This window comes from Meles meles, chromosome 2 (assembly GCF_922984935.1).
Source record: "Meles meles chromosome 2, mMelMel3.1 paternal haplotype, whole genome shotgun sequence".
NCBI lineage: Eukaryota > Metazoa > Chordata > Mammalia > Carnivora > Mustelidae > Meles > Meles meles.
Genome location: NC_060067.1, coordinates 114,734,328 through 114,758,338, shown reverse-complemented (window position 1 = coordinate 114,758,338; position 24,011 = coordinate 114,734,328). Strand labels below are relative to the sequence as shown.

The window sequence follows — 24,011 nt, the reverse complement described above, 5'->3', positions numbered from 1 at the left end:
AAAATTTTTGTGACCACTGCTTACAATTTCTTTATGTATAATGGCCAAATATTTCACCCACAAAATCTTTTCATGATTTCTATCTTAATGTTTATTAAGAAAAAATGATTCCATTATGTTTTTACATTTCCAAAATTATCCTCACTCTCTTTGAATTGAAATAATATAACTGAGGGTAAAGAAATTAATTTTACTTTGTAAGGATAGGCTCCTTCAGTTTGGCAGTCTTTTACCGTACTATCGCACTTAACAGAAGTCATCTATGTAATGACTCCTTATGCTCTCAGGCTTTATGGATCTTTCCTTGTTGGCTTGACATTGTGCCTTCATATGAGGTTTGTCTGCCTTGAGTATCATCTACAAAAACCATCAACTAGGTCCCTCTTTTGATTATGTAAGGTAACATAAGCCAAATACCCTTAGAAGGGAAAAATTAACAGATACATCCACTTTTTAAAAATTGTGTTTTTCCTCAAATCTCTGAAAGACAATTTATTCATGACCTCTTTCTTTGTAAGAACTGTTTGTTTATATATGAAAATTCTGGCTGGTGTGTGTCTTGGATATGAAATGTAAGCCAAACTGAAAAATATCATAAAATATGTGTATATATATTGTTTATTAGTAATGAGAAATGACCTATAATAAAACCCAGACTTTATTAAGGCAAGGTGAGTAGTGGACAGTTCCCTCACCAATATGCTTATTTACTTTCTGTTATTACTATAACCTAGCTAGGTAATAGAGATTACTGCCACATAATGCCTGGTTTATAAAACAGAGTTTACAAAAAAAATCATTACATATTTACATACATTTGCCTGATTTTACACACTGAGACTTGGGAAGCTTGTCATTATTTTGATTTATATTCTTTCCACTGTTCTATACCACCTACATTCATAAGGTCCTTTTTCTATGTTTAATATGTTCATAGTTTAAAACAAAACAGTGTGAGTTCTTACACATAATTTGTGAGCAGAGAGGCAGTGGGCCCGGATCTACGTGGCACTTCCCACAGCCCAGCTCAGCTTGGCCTCAGGGGGGAAGGTGAAGGCCAGTTTGGTTCCTCTAGACAAGCTAGAAATGGAACGGAGTTGAATGGAACAGGATGTAGCTGCTGGACAGATTCCCAAAACATTTGTGTGCTCACCTGTATATTTTATTACTTCTTCTAATGTGCATTTCCACCGCTTAAGGTACACGTACACAGATGCTTGTGCATACCCAATGCCAAATAAAAATCTTTTCTCTGTATTGATTTCTGTAGCCCAGGTTCTCTATATGTTTGGTGAATCATCCCAGTGATTCATCTCATCTAATGATGTGTGAATAACTAACCAACGTAATTATTATTATTTAAGAGTCATTGTAAAGAGTACTCACCAAAATAACATAAAGAAGATGAAATTTGATTATACATCCTTGTTTCCAGATATGTACTTTTAAAAACTGCATTTCTTGATAAATCTTAGCTCTTACCACTCTTACACTCGGTAGACTCAGAAATTTCCTCCCTCTTCCTCCGGAGAGCTGTAAGTCAGGAGGTTTTTCAACCTGAGAAGTCATTGTTACAGTATCCTATCAAATGACTTTCAGAGAAATTATATTTCTCCAAAGCACCATTTTTAAATTCATACTACCAAAATCATTTAGTATTGAAAATGTGTCACTGGCATTTCTTTGATCCTGCTCATCCATCATCCTCCTGCCCCAGTCTTCAGATGGGGAAACTGAAACAGGTTGAATAACCAGAGAATCACTAGTGGTAAATTCAAGGATTATCAGGGTGACCAGTGTCCAAAAACATACTTTGCCTTCTAAATTAATTTTAATTTTTTTAAATTGGAAATGGAATTCCTAGCAACCGATACTGAAATATTTATAATTACGTGTATTTGGTAGATTTTTAGGGCACGTATAATAAGAAGACTATGTTCACCATCCATCTTCACTGTTACCAATATTCTGCATTTAAAAATTTGATCTGACCACAAGGTGGCAGCAACGTGACTCACTACAGGGAGCCTGGGTGAAGAAATGTACTAAAATTATGGAGGTTTTCGTTGTATACTAGCCAGGTCCTCCTTATTAATCAGATAGTATGTAGCCAACTGCACTATTTCTGCAACGTGTTCTCCCTTCATATGATTTATTTATAAGCTTGGATTATGTCCTGTGATTTTTTTTTTCCCCAAAATGGGCATGTAAGAACAGTGTTACTCTAATACAAAAGTAGAGTGTTACTGGTATCATAAGCATTCAAAGAGTATTTTCCGCTTTGAATGAAGGTAGCTTTGAAGGAGGTAGCTTCTATTATAGGAGGCTCACCCACAGAAGGGTACAAAATAGCAAAACGCAATCCCATAAATTGATAGACTGCCAATCAGTGGGGTCTTTGGCATGTGAAACAAAAAGCTTTAGATCCGTTTTTCTAAATTGGACATTATGTCTCTACTTGTTTCTGCATTTATAAGGTTGTGTAAAATACAAATGCCATGTCTGACAAAAGGAAAAACAATGAGCAGTGAACTATATAATAACACTATTAATTATATATGAGTAGTTATTAACATATTAGATAATTATAATATCTAATATTTGTTGAACACTTTCCACCTAGTCATAGGTACTCATGCTAACATTTAATCCTCCCAACATACTTCAAAGTAGATTCTATGGTATCTCTACTTTACAGACAAAGAATCTGAACTGTTGGTGGGTAGTTATGTGACAACTAGTAAGAAGGGAATCAGAATTCAAGCTTGGCAGTGTGACTCCAGAGCCCGAATATATTGCCATATCAAAGCTGAGCTTTTATCTTAGACTTCGCTCTGATTAGTCATATATTTGTGTGTGTGTGTGTGTGTGTGAGAGAGAGAGAGAGACACCCCTTACATTCAGTAAATGTTAATACTTTTCTGTTCCAAGTATCTCTATTGAAATCAGAAGTTCCTAATAAACGAGTAGTATTTAGCATAAATGTATTTTAGCAAATTGATAAGACTGCCATTCGTTCTGTGCTGTAACTTTCGACTGTCGGCCTTAAGCTACACCACATACATACGTATTCACCAGCTGTTGGCACTGTGGCCTTACAACAAGTGGTTGAGAGAATGAGACTGAGTAAGAGTGGCTGGGATTCAGATTCCTTGCGTACCACTTCCTAGCTGAATAACCTTCGACAGGTTTCTTCTAATACATGAACCTCAATTTCCCCATCTGGGAAAAGAAAGGTAATAGTTTCTCCCTAAAAGATGCTCTGGGTATTAGTCACTAATTTAAAAGGAAGTATGCGGAAGTGATGAGGCCATGGGTCTGGGCAACTCCATAACCTCTCTGAGTCTCAGTTTCTTCATCTGCAAAGTAAGCATGATGATAGAAAGCGCGTATCTAGTGAAGGGATTGGGGGACTGGCTGAGGCCACGGGTGTAAAGGGGCCGGAGCGGCATCTGTACGTGCTGTTGGAGAAATCAGCTCTTGCTGCCTGCCATTCAACATGTAGTGTCTGCGGTGTGAAAGGCACAGAGGTGGGTGTGGGGACATGAGTGAGCAGTACAGACATAATTACTACCCTCACGACACGTTCTCCTGGAGGAGAAGTAAATGTATTTTAAAATACAGATTGTGATGCATGCCCCCAGGACACCACTAGGGGGTGGTAATGGAGCATAACCTACAAGGTCTATTTAGAATTCTGGATAAAAATGATGGATTTGGCACACATATGTGATTTTTTCATCCCCAAACCACAGTAAATAGATATTTTTGAAAAGAAAGAACCCACAAAGAGGTGGAAAACAGGAGAGGAGACAAGAGAAAACAAAAGTCGAAGTTATAAAGCAAATGGATGACTGGTATCTGCAAAGGGAAAGCTGAAAACCAACACTGTCTGCCCCATAAAACCCTCAAATGTTTCAGGAAAAGGCAGCATGTATCTAGAGTTGGGAGTAAGGAGGTAAGGGAGAGGATAACGTGAGGACTGGCAGAAGGCTGAGGAAGAGGTAGTTTTAGCATAAGATTTCTCTCTTCATTTTACACTGCTTGACACATGCCTCTTCCCCACCGGTAGCAGAAGGCTGGAGAGGGGGAAATTGATGGTCTGTGTGTTGGGAGCTGACATTCATAATGTTTTCAAAATAGGGGAGTAAATGAATATATGCATACTGAGCACTAAGTGCTGAGACTTATAGCCCTCTCTTTGCTGATCGTTTCCCAGAACACTGGCAGACACACCTTTCTTTCCAGGCAAAAGGTCGGAAGTCTTCTGAAGATACTCTTTCTAGTAAAGAGTCTAGTAAAGATAGTGATATGGGAAAACATTCCACAAATGGCCTAGCGCTGCTCAAAATCAACATACCCTGTCCCTCTGCTGAGAGCGTTGGGTAAGCTTCTTAATTTTCCTATTCTTTATCATGGATTCTAAAGGATGGTTTGACTCCTGGAGAAAGACGGAGACCAAACCAAAGAGGAATAATATGAGGGGCACCTGGGTGGCTCAGTCATTGGGTGGCTGCCTTCAACTCAGGTTGTGATCCCAGAGTCCTGGGATCAAGCTCCGCATCAGGCTTCCTGCTGGGCGGCAGTCTGGCTTCTTCCTCTCCCACTCCCCCTGCTTGTGTTCCCTCTCTAACTATGTCCTTCTCTGTCAAATAAATTTAAAAAAATATTTTTTTAAAAAAGAAAAAAATATGGAAATAAAGACTACAGGATAATGACGGTGCACCAGGTTTTTAGGGTGACCAAACCAGACTGAAGCAGTGTACACTCAAGACAGACACAGCAGTGTTGTCCGTCATCATTACACCTCTTGTCATCAAGCCTTCATTTTAACTGTGGGACTCCTGGAGGACAAAGAAGTAAGCAAGGACAGAGGATGGCATCCAGGAAATAGGACCCCAACTCAAGAGAAGGACATTCCTGGGATGGCAGTGAAGGCAAGTCCAGTGGGGACAGCTCTGCAAAAAAGAGGAGATCTTGGCCAGATCTCTCCAAGAAAATAGTGGACGTAATGGGTAATCTGATACCACTGACCTTGTGGAAAGCTGTATTGGCGGTCTACTGGATGGTGTGGGAGGGTTCAGCAATAAACGGAAAAACAAGCAAATGAAGGAAAGGCAATTACTAATTTTGAGGAGATAGAGTGAGCAGGAAATGAAATCAAAGTATACTACAACTGACAGTTCTGTATGATATTTGCCTAGCATACTAATGTAACATTATATCGATTTGGCCAAAACATTTTAATATCATTATATTAAGAGTTTGGGAGAAGGGGGGCACCTGGGTGGCTCAGTGGTTTGGGCCTCTGCCTTCGGCTCAGGTCATGATCTCAGGGTCCTGGGATCGAGCCCCGCGTTGGGCTCTCTGCTCAGTGGGGAGCCTGTTTCTCCCTCTCTCTGCCTGCCTCTCTGCCTACTTGTGACCTCTCTCTCTCTGTCAAATAAATAAATAAAATATTAAAAAAAAAAAAAAAAAAAAAGAGTTTGGGAGAAGGGGAGCAGAAACAATGACTACGTAAGAGAAAAATTCTTACTACTATAATAATAAGTCCAGAGAAACTAAAATTAGTGAATCAAAGAAAACCAGATTTACATGTCCTAAAGAAATAGTTAAAAGTGTTAATAAAAAGTATTAAAAAGTGTCTGAGGAGGGGTTAATGTAAGAGGTAGAGCAGGGAATCACCTTATTTTATTCTAAATTTTTAAATATAATTTGATATTTTAAAACTATAGGTATGTCTTACTTTGATAAAAAGAAACCTTTTCTGTAAAAGATTTTTTATTGGAGAGAGCAAGCAAATATGAATGGGAGGAGGGACAGAGAAAGAGGGAGAAGCAGACTTCCCAGTGAACAGGGAGCCCAATGCAGGGCTGGATCCCTGGGCTGAAGGTCGATGCTCAACTGACTGAGCCCCCAGACGCCCGATAAAAAGAAACTTTGAAGCACCCCACAAGTAGATATGATTAATAGTAGTAATAACAAACTGATCACATTACTTTTATATCTTGTTTTTTCTCTGCCCAAGGAAAACGTGACATGAAATCGTCCAATGTGTCCACAATTGCATCAACTTGACATTGTTCCAATTCTGTTTTTCCAGCCAAATCTATAAAATAGAGACCATTTTATGCCCAGACATACACTGGATTTAATTTACTATATTAAAATGTTTGCTTTTTAAAAGATAATATATTCTTATGGTTCAAAAATTCAGAACAATATAAAACTGTATCCAGTGAAGACCAACTTCCATCCCTGCCCAACCAATCTCATTGGGCTCCTTAATCTACCTACCATATTGGTAACCACTCTATTAGAGTTTTTTTTGTAGTCTTCCATTATTTCTTCATGAAAATAAAACTATGTATCCCACTCCATACACTACACATCCCCCATATATCCTACAGATCTTTCCCTATAAGTTTATTAAGGGCATCTCTGCTCTTTTTTCAGCTACATGGGATTCTGTAAGAAGAAGCGCCACAATCCATTTAGCTAGCCTCAGCTGATTAGGTTTGTTTCCTTGCTATCTTTTGTTTCATTCTTTATACTATATTGTTCAATAATAAAGTTATTTAATAAATAGTGAATATAAGTTATGTGTTCTCAGTTATCACAGCTCTTCAACACAATAAACATATTACCTGTGTTTTTGGCCAAGTATCGTGCTATGGCTAGGCTCTGGTGAAGGTTAAGTCCATCGACTTCCAAAATGGGGATTTTACCAAACGGAAGAGCTTAAAATAAAATAAGCAAAAAAATCAACTTCCATAGCAAAATCAAGTAATACTATTTCCCATTTTTACAGATAATTATGGAAACAAAGCATGATTTTAAAGTTATGGTATTCCTGAATATTTGTTCTAAAAGAGACAATAGGCACCGTCTAGTGGAATCTTTATAGGTCTTTTAGAAGAAGGGTTGTAGAAGACCTTGTACAGAGTTCATGGCAGCACCGGGTCTAAAAGGGTTTGTTAGTGATACTGCATATTGTACTGTGTGTTACCTCATAGACTTACATATACTCACTACTTACCTTTTAAATAAAGCTTTTTTTTAAAGCTTCATTAATTTTTGTGGTCTCAATCAGCTATAACATTGATTGTTCTTTAAAACCATAGGCCGGGGTACCTGAGTGGCTCAGTGGGCTAAGCGTCTGCCTTCAGCTCAGGTCATGATCCCAGGGTCCTGGGATTGAGCCCTGCTCAACAGGGAGCCTGCTTCTCCCTCACTCTGTGCTCCTCCCCCCTACTTGTGCTCTCTCTCTCTCAAATAAATAAATAATCTTAATAATAAAAACTTAAAAAATAAATTAAAAAATTTAAAAAGAAATAAAATAAATAAACTTTTTAAAGATGAAGAAATGGACACAATAGCCAAACTATGGAAAGAACCTAGATGTCCACCAACAGATGAATGGATAAAGAAGATGTGGTGTAAATATACAATGGAATACTATGCAGCCATCAAAACATGAAACCTTGCCATTTGCAATGACATGGATGAAAGTAGAGGGTATTGTGCTGAGTGAAATAAGTCAATCAGAAAAAGACAATTATTATATGATCTCTCTGATATGAGGAATTTGAGAGGCAGGGCAGGAAGTCATGGGGGGTTGGGTGGGAAGGAAAAAATGAAACAAGATGGCATTGGGAGGGAGACAAACCATAAGAGACACTTAATCTCACAAAACAAACAGGGTTGCTGGGGAGTTGGGGGAAGTAGGGAGGGGGTGGTTAGTTTATGGACATTGGGAGAGTATGTGCTATGATGAGTGCTGTGAATTATATAAGACTGATGATTCACTGACCTGTACCCTGGGGCAAATAATACATTATATGTCAATTAAAAAAAAAGATTAGAGGGGCGCCTGGGTGGCTCAGTGGGTTAAGCCTCTGCCTTCGGCTCAGGTCATGATCTCAGGGTCCTGGGATCAAGTCCCGCATCGGGCTCCCTGCTCAGCGGGGAGCCTGCTTCCTCCTCTCTCTCTCTCTCTCTCTCTCACTCTCTCTGCCTGCCTCTCTGCCTACTTGTGATCTCCCCTGTGTGTCAGGTAAATAAAATCTTAAAAAAAAAAAAAAAGGATGAGAAAATGGAGAGTTTGATTTATACATTGAGCTATGGTAAGGAATTTAGCCAAATTGTTATTTTGATGAGGGACCATGTGAAGTATATAGTAAGACGGCAAGCAATTTGTACAATACAGGGCAGCCTCACTGCAGATGTAATAACATTTTGTCTGTAGACGCTACTTTGTTTTCTTATCTAAACTTACCACATTTTTGTCATAGGGCAATATATGTTTTTATAGGAAAATTCTAACTTGAAGATAAATAAAAATTCTACCACATTTGAATACTTTAATTAATTTCTCATATATATTTAAAAACAGCATCCTGAAGTATTTGTAAACCATTTTTTTATTTGATAACATCTTTTTGAAATCTTTCCAAATCAGTGAAACATCACCTTTTTAATGACTACATTATATTTCGTTATATGTATTGATCACAATTTTCCAACCAGTGCTTTACTTTGGGAAATATAATTATTTTGGGAAGAGAGAAAAGAACAAAGTGCCACTACACAGTCCCATTTCTTCTAGAGCAACTACCAGAATCAACCTCCAAGTGTCTTTCGTATGTACGTTAACTAAGTACAAGATGAACTACAGTTCACATCAGGAATAAAACCATCTCTGAGTACTTACCAATAAGTATGCCGAGTACTAGTCTACACTGCAGTGAGCAAACAGAATTCCAAAGACAGCTGACACAAATTGTGATGTCTCATGATTGGGAACTAACATTTAACATTTTGAGGGAGGCCTCCTTTATGCTAGGCAATGTACTAAATATTTAAAGTACCCACTGGGTTTTCTAGTACTTACAACAACCCTATGATGTAGGCATCAACCCTTATCTCATTTTACAGATGAGAAAGTGAGGTGAAGAGAGGTTACATAACTAGTCCAGGTCACATCCCTGGTAGAGGTGAGACTCAAACTGAGTTCAGTTGGAAATTTTGCTCAGCTGTTTTGATAGTTCTAAGAGCCATGTTTTAAGAATACATTGAAAAATCAGAGCAGGGTGCCTGGGTGGCTCAGTAGGTTAAGGCTCTGCCTTCGGCTCAGGTCATGGTCTCAGGGTCCTGGGATCGAGCCCCGCATAGGGCTCTCTGCTCTGCAGGGAGCCTGCTTCCTCCTCTCTCTCTGCCTGCCTACTTGTGATCTCTCTCTGTCAAATAAATAAATAAAATCTTTAAAAAAACAAAATCACAGGATGGGGCGCCTGGGTGGCTCAGTGGTTTAAGCCGCTGCCTTCGGCTCAGGTCATGATCTCAGGGTCCTGGGATCGAGTCCACATCGTGCTCTCTGCTCGGCAGGGAGCCTGCTTCCTCCTCTCTCTCTGCCTGCCTCTCTGCCTGCTTGTGATCTCTCTCTGTCAAATGAATAAATAAAATCTTAAAAAAAAACCAGAGCAAACCCAGAGGTTAGTATCCAAGTTAAAGAAGGGTCTGAAAACTACATTTTATAAGCATCAGCTGAAGAACTTGGCATTCTTTCTTGGGGGAGGCAAAACAAAGACAAAATAAACGTAATACCCATCTTCAAGTATGGTACAGCTATCAAATGGATGAAAAATTTGACTTATTCTGACTATCTCTAAAGTGCAAAACAACAATTAAAAGATACTTTAAAGGGGGCAGATATTAACTCAAGATGAAGACTAATTTTTTAATGTTGGAACCATTGACGACAAGAATGTGTTTTCCTGTGAGATGGTAAGCTTTCAGCTACTGGCAGCATTTGATAATTGTTGGGCTAATTGCCAACAGCTGGAATATGGGGCATCTAACAAGAAGAAATTGAAGAACGCAAATGCCAATCCTTCATTTTGTTCCAGAAAACATAACTTTGGGGTTGTTGGAGATGTGACCAAACAGGAGCACCTGTCAAACAGCTTTAAGGAATTTAGTGATGCCGAATGTAAGGCTGTGCGATGCGGCTGCCAAAATAACCACAGTGACCTTGGTGAAATGGCTTTGGATGGTATGTGGACCTAGGCTAGGAGTGGTATTCCCACCATGCACTGCGTCGTTCCCATGCCTGGAACATTGCAATTCCCCAGACACCACACATTACATGGCAGACATAAGTGGAACAGGAGCGTGTCCTTCTTGGGCGATGAGGAAATCCAAACCAACGGATATAAATGGATCACTCAAGGAAGAGAAGAGAGTCGTCCCTTGGACCTACCTTGCAGATCGGATATAGTCCATGAGAAACAGTATCTAAATCAAGAAGTAGAGCCAGGACTGACAAGTTTGGGCTGATAATCACAAGGATCTTCAGAGAAAGAAGCAAGTTCTAAAACTTGATAGCCAGAGGGATGGATGCATGAGTTAACAGGGTCAGTTCTGTATTCAGCCCATGAACTTTATCTTCCCTCAGGGTATTATCATTGAACTGTCTACACAGCAGTGGCTTTTTCTCTATGTCTGAAAGATACTAAAGTGCTTCAAAGAACTGGAGGTGAAAGAAGGAATAATCTGTTTCCTATGGATTAAAATGATATGTCCAGGACTAGTATATGAAAGTCACTGAAGAGATACATTTCAATTTTATGTAAGGAAGAGTCTTTTAAAAGTTTTCCTCCTTTCTTCCCAGAATTTCGTTGAGACATTGGACATCCTAAGCTTACTGAGACTCAATTTTTCTAATCCCTTTTCTCTTATTTCTTATTTCTTTTTCTTATTGTACTTTCTGGAGGAGTTCCTTATTTTTGATCATTTTTTAAATTTCATTTGTTTTGTCTGTATCAAATTGTTAATTTTCAAAACCTTTTTGTCTCTAAACATTCTTTTTTACAGCATACTAGTTCGGAATGTATAGAATTTTTCTTTCTGAGGGTCTTATATTTTTAAAGTTTTTTTCTTCCTACATCACCCTGTTGCCCTCAGATGATTTTTTTTCTCCCTCCGCTTCTTTGTTTATGTCTGTTTCACATTAGAGGCCTTCTCACAGATATCTATTAATTTTTGGTTTGCCCTTCCTGTTTTAAATAAGCAAAAGGAATAGAAGCTAATTGGACTCTCGGTGTACATGGGCTGTGACTGGGCCATGTCACTGACACTCCCTCCAGTTTAGTGTCTATTAGGCATTCCTCTGGGACTGATCAGTTCCCGAAAGAACCCTTCCTGCCCAGGGGATACTTGTCTGGTTGTAGCATTCTGATTGTGGAGCAGAGGATAAGGGCTCTGGTTCTCTCGCTTTAGTTTGTAGCCTTCCACTGAGTCCCACCTATAGTACTGTGTGCTCAGAAATGCCTGCTGTCCTACAGTCCTCTGGTCCATCCTCTGTTGAGATAATCTCCATACTTCTCCCAGGGCAGTCATGCCGCTGCTTCACATGCTAAGTCAGCCCTCTGTGGGTTCGGCTTTTAGAGTTCAATGGCACTACCGATTCCTGAGCCTTGGGAATCGGTACTCCCTGGAGTGATTCAGCTTGACTTCTACTCTACCAGGCTTATATTTGGGCATCCCTTGCCTACTTCATCACCTTACCATTCTTGGACCTGTTTTCCAGCTTTGAGAATTTGGGGCTTATTCAAGCTTGAGGTCTTTGTCCTTGTAGAGCTTTGCCATTTTTTTTTTTAAAGAAGTACTTTAATGTTATTTGAAAAGAGAAAAAAATGTTAATACCTGTGCACATTCCACCAGGTTTGACCTGGAAGAACTTTTTTAAAAAAGATTTTATTTATTTATTTGAGAGAGAGAGAGAGAGCATGTGCATGCTCAAGTAGGGGGAGGGGCAGAGGGAGAGAGAGAAGCAGGCTCCCCGCTGAGCAGGGAGCCTGATGAGAGGATGAGGGGCTTGATCCCAGAACCCTGGGTTCATGACCTGAGCCATCGGCAGATACTTAACAGACTGAGCCACCCAGGTGCCTAGAAGAACTTTTTAATAGAAATATCCAGTGATATTCTAGGTTATCACAGAGGGCAAGTCATAGAAGGTTTCAAATACCAGAGAGCACTCCTAAATCAGATAAGAGATGAGGCCAGCTAAAACTTGTAATAAACTATTTTTAACATTTATTTTTTCCTTTCTTCTCAAAGCAATAAAGTCAGCACTTCCTGGCTTCCCTTGCAGTAGTGTGTGAAGAAGTTCTTGCCAAGGGGCTATAAGCAGAAGTGAGGTATAAAACTCTCTGGTCATGCGGTTGCAAGAAAGAGATGTGCCTCTTTCCCTCTCACACTTCCTGTGAGCTGGAATGTGGAAGGAGACGGGACCATCTTACTCAATGTAAATAAGCCAACCAACTCGGGGTTGCGGATCAACAGAAAGAAGGGACCTAATCTTTGACAACTCTGTAGTGCAGAACTGCCATATCAGCTTGCGATTATAGAAAAGAAATAAATTTCTATCCTCTTTAGTTCATTTTTGTGTTGTGTGTCTGGTCTTTGTTTTTGTTTCCTTTTTAATTTAAATTCTAGTTAGTTGACCTACAGTTCAGTATTGGTTCAGGAGTAGTGTTCAGTGGTTCATCGTTTACATACAGCACCCAGTGCTCATCATCACAAGTGCCCTCCTTAATCGCCCATCGCCCGTCTAGCCCATCCCCTGCCCACGTCCCTCCATCAACCCTCAAATCTTCTCTGTCATGAAGAGGCTCTCACCATTTGTTTCCCACTCTTTCTTTCCTGTTTATCCCCTTCCAAATGTCCATTTTGTTTCTTAAATTCCACTTATGTTGGGTGTCTGTTAAAGCATTGGAGATATAGATATATATATATAGCATTGGATATATATGCATGTATGTATATGTGTGTGTATGTGTCTATATATATATATATATATATATATATATATATATATATATATCTCCTAACCATTGTGAACTTTTTTTTTAAAGATTTTATTTATTTATTTGACAGAGAGAGAGATCACAAGTAGGCAGAGAGGCAGGCAGAGAGAGAGGAGGAAGCAGGCTCCCTGCGGAGCAGAGAGCCCGATGTGGGGCTCGATTCCAGGACCCTGAGATCATGACCTGAGCCGAAGGCAGCGGCTTAATCCACTGAGCCACCCAGGCGCCCCACCATTGTGAACTTTAAGATCCCTTCCTACTCTAAGAATCTATGAAAATATGAAGAAAATACAGCAATTCCATTTTCAATAACATAATTAAAAGTCAAGATAGAATAGGGTATGAGGCACTCAAAGAATCTATATCTAAAAACTAGAAGGTAGAATTTGTTATATGTACCATCTTTTCAGCTTGTTATCCATCTTAATTAATGGATAAAATTAAATTTCACCTACTTTATATCGACAGAATTAAAAATCCTATGTACAAATTCTGATAGCAGGGTTTGGAAAGTTTGGATATTAATAAGAAAGTTTCATGAGAACAGGAAATAAGATATTCTAGCCCACCATGGAAGAGTTCTCTAATAAGCAAGAGTGGATATAGGGCAAATGATTTTTAAGGAACTCATTCTTCCAAAAAGCGTGTGGCAATATGTATTGTTAATATGCCACTTATCATGGTGTTATTGGTATTATCTAGTGTAAATAACTTCAGTAACTGTATGAAATTGACCTGTGTTTGAAAAATATTTCTACCTTGCCAGGACTGTGAACCTGGAAAAATTACACAAATTCTCTGTGCTATAGTTAACCCAACTATAAAATAGATACAATAATATATCTCAGGAAGCCATGCTGGAGAAATTAAACGAAATCCACCAGCCCAAAGTCTTCAGAGACTCAATAGTTGTTTTCTTCAGCTTTATCTTTATGCAAATCTGTAATAATCCCAACACAAATATGTGACTTTTAGACAAATAATTAATATTTAGTTAGTATTTCTAGGCAGACATGATGGACAAAGAATTAGCTCATCTATTCTTTCTTCGTTCTAAAAAAGATAAGAAACTAACATCTAGAGGATGACTTAGAACTTACTGAGAGCCACACACTTTTTAACATAATAATATTTCTAATCCTTCCCCTCTGTCCTGAGTGCTAACTAGCATGTTTTTATTGGATCAAACATCCCAGTTTTGTTCACATATTCACCCTTCTTTTGGACAGTCATTTACTTTATGAAAAGTGATTCCAAACCCAACTTCTGAGGTAGAATAGATGGTTCAAGGTTCTTCCTATTTGCTTGGTCAGTGACTGGTTCAGAAATGGACATGTGAATCAGTGAAACATGACAAGTTTGCCAAGGTCTTCTGGGAGTTGTTGTTGTTTTTTTTTTTTTCTTTTTTTTTTTTTTCATTCTTCTGGAAACACTTAAGGAAGCAGTGCTCTTTCTCTCTTTCTCATATACCTCTTGATGTTACTGTTCAAGGCTGTTGGGCAGAAATTGCTGCAAACTTATTGCTACTAGTCTCATGTGCTACCAACACGCAGAGGAGGAAAAATGAATAAAGTCATTTCTTGAAATCTGTCCTCTTTCTGGATTTTTGGTTAAATGATACAATTTTCTTGTTATTTAAGCCACTTTGAGTTTGGTTTTCTGTTAGAACAGCATATCTGATCCCTTGTCAGAAGGCTGTAGATATCTGTAGTAAGCCCATCCATTTGAGTTGTCAAGAATACTCAATTTAGTATTCTCTCTTTCAGCTCTTATGACAAAACTTATTTTTTATCTCTCTATAGTTCTTCTGTGAGGTTTGTGTTTTCACCTTGAATAGGAAAATTGGGGGTGCATAGCATTTATTTAACTTGTCTGAACTGCTGCTTCTCAATGTAAAGCAACATGGGATTTAAAAACCTCGATTTTTTCATTTCCCTGAGAAAAAAACAGAAAGTTTTAGAGACATATTTTTCCTACATTTCCATAAACTGTTACTTGTGACACTTACTTGATTTGACTTCAGGCCAATCAGCTTGTTCTATTCTGTGGTCTTCATATTTTATGTCCAAATAAGCAAATATGTAACGGATAATTTCCGCTCTCCCCCTCATATTAAAATAAATGAGTTTGTAGTTTGGCATGGTGTGATTCTGGAAAAGGAAAAATTGGAAGATTATTTTAACAGTCCTCTAGAGATGTTTCATCAACATTTTCCTTTGGGGACTTTTTCAAAACTTCATGGCATCTTTTTTTCTTTTAAGATTTAAAATTTTTTTTTAAATCTTAATTTAAGATTTTTTTTCTTTTAAGATCCTTGCCAAGCAGGGAGCCTGATGAGGGGCTCAATCCCAGGACCCTGGCATCATGACCTGAGCCAAAGGCAGACACTTAACTGACTGAGACACCCAGGCGCCCCATTCATGCCATCTTTTGAGGTAACTGGAAATAGTAGAGAATATTTCAAGACCTGAATCCTAATAACATATGGGAAACTTGACAGAAATAAGATCATGACTCTCTCTTTAAGAACTAGTTGAATGGGGCACCTGGGTGGCTCAATCTGTGTCTGCCTTTGGTTCAGGTCATGATCTTGGAGTCCTGGGATTAAGTCCCACATCAGGCTCCCTGTTCAATGGGGAGTCTGCTTCTCCCTCTCCCTCTGTCCCTTCCCCCCATAGGTCCTGCTCTTTTTCTCTCTCAAATAAATAAATAAAATCTCTTTTTTTAAATTTTTTTTTATTTTTTATTTGACAGACAGAGATCACAGGTAGGCAGAGAGGCAGCCAGAGAGAGGAAGGGAAGCAGGGTCCCTGCTGAGCAGAGAGCCCCATGCGGGGCTCGATCCCAGGACCCTGAGATCATGACCTGAGCTGGTGCCCCAAATAAATAAAATCTTAAAAAAAAAAAAAAAAGAACTAGCTGGAACATTCCAGTGAAATAACCAGACTCAAATTTTACTTATGAAAGAATTCATACTGAGACGCTATCTATACACCAACCGTCAGAGGATGTGTCCAAAACTTTCCATTTTAAGCTGTTTTTACCCTGCCTTTACTCACTTGTAATTTGGCATTTGGTTTATTGTTTGCTTTGGTGACACAGCTGAGTTTGTGAGGACAGCTGGATAAAGATTTCAAGAACAGGGTATGTGCAAGGGGAATGTGAGCCAGCTTTGCCAACCTGAGCTGGCTGTCCCCTCTCTTCTCTCATCCCTGGCATTTACCTCTGGGAATCAAAGACTTAGGGAAACATTGCGCTCTCTCTCTCTCTCTCAATCTCTCTCTACCTCCATGCTGCTGGTTTCTATCAGGTTGCTAACACCATACAAACAGAGCCCATCTGGGTGACCTTTGCTGGGAGGGGCCAATGGTAAGTCTGTGTCTCTATTTCTTCTGTGGGGGAGCAAGGAAGAAAGAAAGCAACTTCTCTTAAATTTCAGAGAGTTTGCTAATAGTGGTTACACTGGGTAGCTGTAGGTTGTTATAATCTTTTGAATTTTCTGTGATTTGTTTCATCTCATGTTCATAGTTTATAAACACTTAAAGATTTTAAGCAATAGTAGTAGCATGTATTGTAATTTTATAATGATCCGGCAACTGAGAAAGAAACATTTTCATTTGAAATTCAGCTCTTCCACTTAGTTGCTCTGTATCTTTGGCTAATGAACAAAATCTCTCTGAATTTCAAAGTTCACTTCTTGTAAATAGAGATACTAATATGGATTTGGAGACTTAATGAGGTAATACACGTAAAGCATTTAACACAATGCTAACCACTTAATAATTATTAGCTATCGACAATAATAACTTTGGATTCATTCTATGAAGAATAAACACTGTGAATACAGTACACCAGAAATAAAAAATAACTGTAGTAATTACATGAATAGAAGTCATACGGCATTATTAAGTAGTAAGTATAAATAGTTCATTCTCTGCTAAGGAAGTCTTTCAAAGATATGAAAGGAATATTAGAAGAAAAGTTGAGCTGAAGTTTCAAAATTCTATCTGAAAGCACATCACAGGGATGCCTGGGTGTCTCAGTCAGTTAAACTTCTGCCTTCAGCTCAGGTCATGATCCCAGGGTCCTGGGATCGAGCCCCACATCAGGCTCCCTGCTCAGCAGGGAGTCTGCTTCTCTTCCTCTCCCCTGGCTCGTGCACTCTCATTTTCTCTCTCAAATAAATAAATAAAATCTTTTTTTTTAAATTTATTTGACAGACAAAGATCACAAGCATGCAGAGAGGCAGGCAGAGAGAGAGAGAGGTGGAAGCAGGATTCCCTGCTGAGCACAGAGCCCGATGCGGGGCTGGATCCTAGGACCCTGGGATCATGACCTGAACCGAAGGCAGAGGCTTTAACCCACTGAGCCATCCAGGTGCCTCTAAATAAATAAAATCTTAAAAAATATATATTTGAAAGCACATCACATAAAAAGTCAAGCACAAACCACAAAAACCTAGATTGCCAAGTTTGCACATTCACGGTGTCCATCTATGGTAGGATAACTGCAAAGATCTGTCCAGTTGCCTCTCTAGACCCCCTCAAGATCCAAGAAATGATGATGATGGTGATTGCGGAGGAATACACTTCTCTGGGCCTTGGTTTTCCCTGTCTAGATGCTGTGGGTGGAGGTAGTGTTTCCCCTTGCTAGAAACAGAGTCACTCTGAACTTCCCAAGCCCTGTCCCACTCCTGTTAGCCACTCTGTCTGCACCTAAGTGACACGTGCCACCTGCCACCCACTTCACTATGTGAGGGAGTGCTCTCTGGAGAGGGAGCTAACAAAAATTCCAAGATTTACAGCCCCAACCTTTGGGGGAGAAATATGCACAGAAGGAATTCAAATTTGGGGTTAGGACCAAATAGAGCTTAGAAATAGTGGGGAAAATAGGAGCATACAAAAATAGCCAATAAAAAATGTAAAGTAATAAGCTCCTTCTGAAAAAAAAAGGCAATATTTATGTAATCACAATAAAGGGAACATTCTTATCTAGGAAATAAAGAACATGGTGGTTACAATTCCGTGATCTACCTGTTATAAATCTCAAAAGAACAAAAAAAGTCCTTCAGAGTGGAAAAAGTATCATTCTTGGTTGCAGTTTTCATTTGAAGAACATTTTACACAACTTTTATTTGTTCCTTTTCTTTTTTTTTTAAGACTTTATTCATTTATTTGATGGGGGGAGGAACACAAGCAGGGGGAGTAGGAGTGGGAGAAGCAGGCTCCCCAGGTGCCAGGCTCAATCCCGGACCCTGGGATCACGACCTGAGCCGAAGGCAGATGCTCAACCACTCAGCCACCCTGGTGCCCTACACAGCCTTTCTTTACTGATTTTTGCTGTCATAGGTCAGTTTTTCCTCAGCAACAAAGAAATGATATGTATTTTCCTTACAAACATTATATGAATGTGTAGATTTATATATCTCCATTATGATCAATATTAAAAATTAAACATAACTTTTTCTCATTTGATCAAATGCCATGTGAATGTGTCTGCCTCCTAATTCTGCATGAAAACACAGGGATTGTTTGTTGTTGTTCATTTGCAAAAACGTGCTATTTTATATTGTGTTTCACTCAAGTAAAGAAGACATTAAAAAACCTTAGTGTAAGTTGGCAGCTATCTATAGTTCTCTGCAAATATATCTTTAAATCTAAGATTTGGCACAGGTCCGTGACCATCTGATGAATGCTTATCTTTCCTTCCAGAACATCCTTTCAACAGTCATAACTGATTAATGAAGCTGTGCTTGCACAACACATTCCTGTAGTTATTTGCATAATTATATTTTCTACTGAGCTCAAGTCTGGTTTCTGATTTATATAGTTATAAATTTTTTTAAGATTATTTATTTATTTACTTATGTATTTATTTGACACAGAGAGAGAGATCACAAGTAGGCAGAGAGACGGGCAGAGAGAGGGGGGAAGCAGTCTCCCGCCAAGCAGAGAGCCCGATTCAGGGCTCGATCCTAGGACCCTGAGATCATGATCCGAGCTGAAGGCAGAGGCTTTAACCCACTGAGCCACCCAGGTGCCCCCGAACTTTTGTTTTTAGGGTTTTTTTGGTTTCTTTGTTTTTTAGGGTAAATGAGCACATTTTTATAACATGAAAAATTAGTAAATGTAAATGCAATTGGAAACAGTTACGGATTCTTCAAATCCTTCTTATATTTTATAAACACTTTGCATAAAAACTAGCAAAAGAGGGGAGCCTGGGCAGCTCAGTGGGATAATCATCTGCCTTCAGCTCAGGTCATGATCTCAGGGTCCTGGGATCAAGCTCTACATTGGGCTCCCTGCTCAGTGGGAAGTCTGCTTCTCCCCCTGCTTGGGCTCTCTCACTAGTACTATCTCCCTCAAATAAATAAATAAAAATCTTAAAATAAAAAAACTAACAGAAGAAATTCCAGGTAAATGTATGGTGAAAATTGATAAGGAAATTTACAATGTAAGCTAATGATCACCAAAGGGGACAGTGTCTAGAAAAACTTTCCCTTTTACTGCATTCAGCAGTATATTTCTGTTACAATAATCTCACTTTGTTAAAGCCTTTTTTTTCCATAAAGATGATGGGTTAAAAGAATGAAGGTAAGACATATCCCGCTCCCACCGAGAGAGGAGCAGGCTCAAGGGCAGAGCAGGTCGGTGGCAAAGGGAACGTGTGATTTTGGGGTCACCCGTGCCACTATCTGAATGGCCTTGGGCAAGTCACCTGTCCCTAGCTTTAGTTTCCTCACCTGTAAAGTGGTAAAACAGGACCCTGAATTCTGAAAGGCAGTGGCATCCATGAGGGTAGCTCCTTCAGAAAAAAGGAAAATAAAATCCCCTCACAAGTGGGAGACTGTGTAGAGATGCACTGCTTGAAACTAGGGCCTGCCCCCTTTTGTATACAACCTTTAAAAGGTCAAATTATGAACTTCTAGTAAAACTGATAAAGAAAATGTGCAAAAAGTCACAAAAATTAATATTATACACAAAAGAGGTCATAACAGCAGATGAAATAGATCGTTCAAAATCATAAGCTAACAGGCAAATAACTTTATGTCCCTGAATCAGAACACTTAAAATGAAAAAATTTTGAGAAATATGTAAACTAACACAGTCAAATTAAAAACAAAAACAAAAAACCTGAAGGCCTGCATTTAACACTAACCAGCAAAGAAACTGAATTAGTAGTTAGTTACACTCATGAAAGACACCAGGCCCCCCAAAAAACAGTCTCTACAAAAAAAACCTAGAGCAAACATCATACATCATGGGGAGCCAATAGAAGTATTCTGTTTAACGTCAGGAATAAGAGACCCTAGTATTAGCCTTACTATTCAACATAGTCCTGGGTGGCCCAGCTAACTCAGTTACGACAACAATAAACAACATATGTAAGAAATGAAATGGAAACTGCCCTTATTTGTAATCAAAGTCTGTGTTTGTATTTAAAATTGTTTGTATTTGTATTCAAAATTCAAGACAGTATGTGGCTAAACCTGAGCTTAAACTTCAAATGGAAATGCTGGGGACCAAAATAGCCAAGACAAATTAAGAGAAGAGGAGGAGAGGACTTGACCCGCCAGATTGCAAGACTTATATTAAAAACCCTGTAATGAGGGTAATGGGATCTTCATCCAGGACCAGACATCTAGAGGTGTGCAAAGTCTGGAAACAGAACCACAGACGTATAACAGACACGTCATTTCGGTGGGGATCTAACAGGACCAGACTGAGACAAAGAAGAAGACTATACAGAACTAGATCCCAGCTTCCCATAAATCATAGAACTAACACCCAGCTGCCCGACAGACCGAAGTATGCTTTGCCTGGCCTAGGTAAGTTCCAGGGTCCTGCTGTTCACTGTGAGCTTCATTTCTGAGCCCACTGTCACTCTGTGTTAAGAATCCCATTTAGGGGGGCGCCTGGGTGGCTCAGCGGGTTAAAGCCTCTGCCTTCGGCTCAGGTCATGGTCCCAGGGTCCTGGGATTGAGCCCCCCATCAGGCTCTCTGCTTAGCAGGGAGCCTGCTTCCTCCTCTCTCTCTCTCTGCCTGCCTCTCTGCCTACTTGTGATCTCTATCTGTCAAATAAATAAATCTTAAAAAAAAAAAAAAAACAGAATCCCATGTAGGGAATACTGCAAAATGTTTCCTGAAATGATATAGGACAAGAAATAAAAAGGTAAGCTGATTGTGCTTCATGCTTTCCTTTACAACTAAAACTAACCACTGGCTTCTTTCCACTCTGAAGAAAATCATTTAAAGTTTCTGATTCAAGGGGCCTGGGTGGCTTAGTCAGTCAAGCCTCGGCCTTTGGCTCAGATTTTGGTCTCGGAGTTCTGGGTTAGAGCCCCACATTGGGTTCCCTGCTCAACAGGAGAATCTGCTTCTCCCTCTCCCTCTGCCCCTCCTTCTGCTCTTGCCATCTCTCTTTCTCTCAATAAAATAAAATAAAAATCTTTAAAATAAAGTTCCTGATTCATCAGATAAATTAAAAACCCACTTAGAATTGTGTTTGAAAATAAGATAGTTTCTCAAAGAAGATATGAAAGATGACTCCTAAAACCCCTGCATAGACATTTTCACCTGTGAACTCAGACAGATGGAGCCACTAAAGGCAAAAAGATTTAGTTTTTAATGGTTAATATTTAATGTTTGTTAAATAGCCAGTTAATTAATTAAATTACTTCACTATTAATAAAATTAATAAATAATTAAATTGTTTAATTAATTGAGTTTTAATATTTACATGGAAAGTAATAGTGTTTTTTGGGAAAGTTCTATCTTGGGGAGCTCCTTTCTTTCTCCTGGTTTGTGGTTCTTTTTCATTAATGTAACACTGGTACATTTTAATTGATTAACAAACACAGGAACATTCAATCCCAGAGGCAATTTGAATGCAGTCATTGATAAAATACAAGCTATAATAAAACCATATTAATAAAACCATGATGTTCTAATCTGTATGGTGCTGCAGGCACACAGTAAAACAGTATAAAAAATGCTAATGTCTGTGCCAGAAAGGAGATAAGCATCCAAAATCAGCTCCGGCAAAGAAGGCCAATATTCACTTACTATGGTACATACCTTCAAGATTTCAGCATGCAACTGAAAAAAGGAATTGAATTTTGGGGGTAGTTTTGATGGATAGAAAAACTTACAAATAAGGAATTAAGTATTAACTGCTTAACAATTCACTGCAAAACCTAAATACTATTTATCTTTATTTTACTTATAGAAGTGTTGATCTATAGGAGCTCTTATTTTTAAATAAAAGGAACATCAAACATATTCAAGAACTCCAGATACGGTGTTAGATATGCCTAGTAGTAATCCAATAACCTACGAATCTGAAGTATAAAAACAAAGATTACTTGTGAATTTGCTCACAGTTCTTTGCTAGATCTCAACCTGACCGGTATGTAAACCCATACAAAAGGTACCAGCATAGAGTGCCATGTCTGTGATCCCATCATCTGGACTGTAGTGTTTTGAAATATAAAAAGTGGATTTAGAGAACAATCACATGAGCTACTATTGTCTACAGAAGAACTTCTTGCACATTGTGACGTTAAACAGCAGCACTGCCTTTCCCGCTAACAGTTGGTGGTAAAGCATGTTGATTTCCCTTCTTCACGGGGTCCCTGGGTCTGTCTAGTTGGATTCTGGAAAAGTTGCCAGGTTGGAGTTAAATTGTAGGACAATAAAGAAATATAAATATTTTTGTTAACTGAGTAAAATATTGATTTCAGTCAAATCCTGAATGTGTAATTTTGCATTGGCAAGCCAGGATTTTTCTTTTCTCACCAAAGACCAACTAAATATCATTTTAAATGGTTGTCTCCCGTTAAAGCCAAAGCAAGACGGATAACTGAAATATCCTATGGGAGCTGAGAGCTCAAATTCTTAGCCTGGGGTAAATGCCTTAAATTATCTGTAAAACCAAATGATGATAGAATGCAATTCTTGGCAAAACATGGATACTTTAACAAAATGAGCCTCAAAGTGATAGAAAATATTACAAAGAAAATACCTAGGAAGGAAGGAAGGTAGGAAGGAAGGGAGAGAAAAAGAAAAAGAGAGAGAATGAGAGAGGAAGGAAGGAAAGAAAGAAGGGAGGGAAGGAAAGGAAGAAAGAAAGAGAGAAGAACTTCCCTACTGCTTCACACATTGAAAACAGTGGGGAAAATTCCGAGAAAGAATTTTTCCTCCAGTACTGACTGCCTTTTTAATGTTGATGTCTACTTAAAGGGTCTTTTAAAATCTCTTAAAATCCTTCAAAATTTCCAGTACCTATATTTCTCTTAGAAACTAGTGTTTGATTTTGGGGCACCTGGGTGGCTCAATCAATTAATCGTCCAACTCTTGGTTTCGGCTCAGGTCATGATCTCAGCGTTGTGAGATTGAGCCCTACACTGGGCCCAGCAGGGAGCCTGCTTAAGATTCTCTGTCTCCCTCTCCCTCTGCCCCTCCACCTACCCTCAAAAAAGAAAAACAAACAAAAAAAAAAGAAGAAAGAAAAAAGAAACTACTGTTTGATTTATACCTGACCACTAACAGAGAGGCTCTGAATGAGAGAGGAATGAATAACACGGTGAAAATAGGTATCAGTTGCTCAGTCAGAACATCACAGTAACAAAAATAAACACTGAGATGAAGAAAGAACACGATCTCATTTCCTATCTTTGTAGAGTTCAGTCTTACCACTTCCTTGTGCTATGTCTCCGTGGAGTCTCTAGTATCTTCTATGCTCTCATCAGGGATGGCATCTTGGGTTTATATGATGAGTAAGTAACAGTCACAAGCCAATGAGAGACGAAATGACTTACTTCCACCTAAGTCTCTTCCTTCATTTCTTAGATGAACTATGTCTGCCAAACAGTCCAATCCTGCGAAGAATTCTGGTTCTTCTTGGCATTTTATAGGATCTCTTGTGTAAATAACCTAACAGATTTGTATTCTGTTGGTAAAATCAAAGTTACGGGAGCTGACCTGTGCCTATTGCCACATGCTCACCATCTGTGTTTAAAACCTTACATCATAGGCTCCCAGAGAATGAGAGAAAGTAAACACAAGTCAGCCTTCTTTTCAGATCTGTACATGGCTGGCTTCCTCAATTCATTACGTCTCCTTGGAGAACGCTTGGCTGACC

General features: G+C 38.9%; 1 protein-coding gene across 2 annotated transcripts in view; it reads right to left on the bottom strand.

Annotated features, from left to right (window-relative positions):
* The window catches only part of HPGDS (hematopoietic prostaglandin D synthase), a 29,968-nt gene extending 6,181 nt beyond the window's left edge, over positions 1-23,787 (bottom strand). Inside the window, exons 1-4 of one of the 2 annotated variants that reach the window (XM_045992676.1) lie at positions 23,564-23,787; positions 14,878-15,019; positions 6,648-6,740; positions 6,000-6,109 (exon numbers count right to left, since the gene is read on the bottom strand). In XM_045992676.1, the coding sequence (XP_045848632.1) occupies positions 6,000-6,109; positions 6,648-6,740; positions 14,878-15,010 (336 nt within the window). In that variant the 5' untranslated portion in view covers positions 15,011-15,019; positions 23,564-23,787. The remainder of the gene's footprint in view (positions 1-5,999; positions 6,110-6,647; positions 6,741-14,877; positions 15,020-23,563) is intronic. The other variant, XM_045992667.1, reaches the window with a different exon arrangement.
* Between the last annotated feature and the right edge of the window lie 224 nt (positions 23,788-24,011).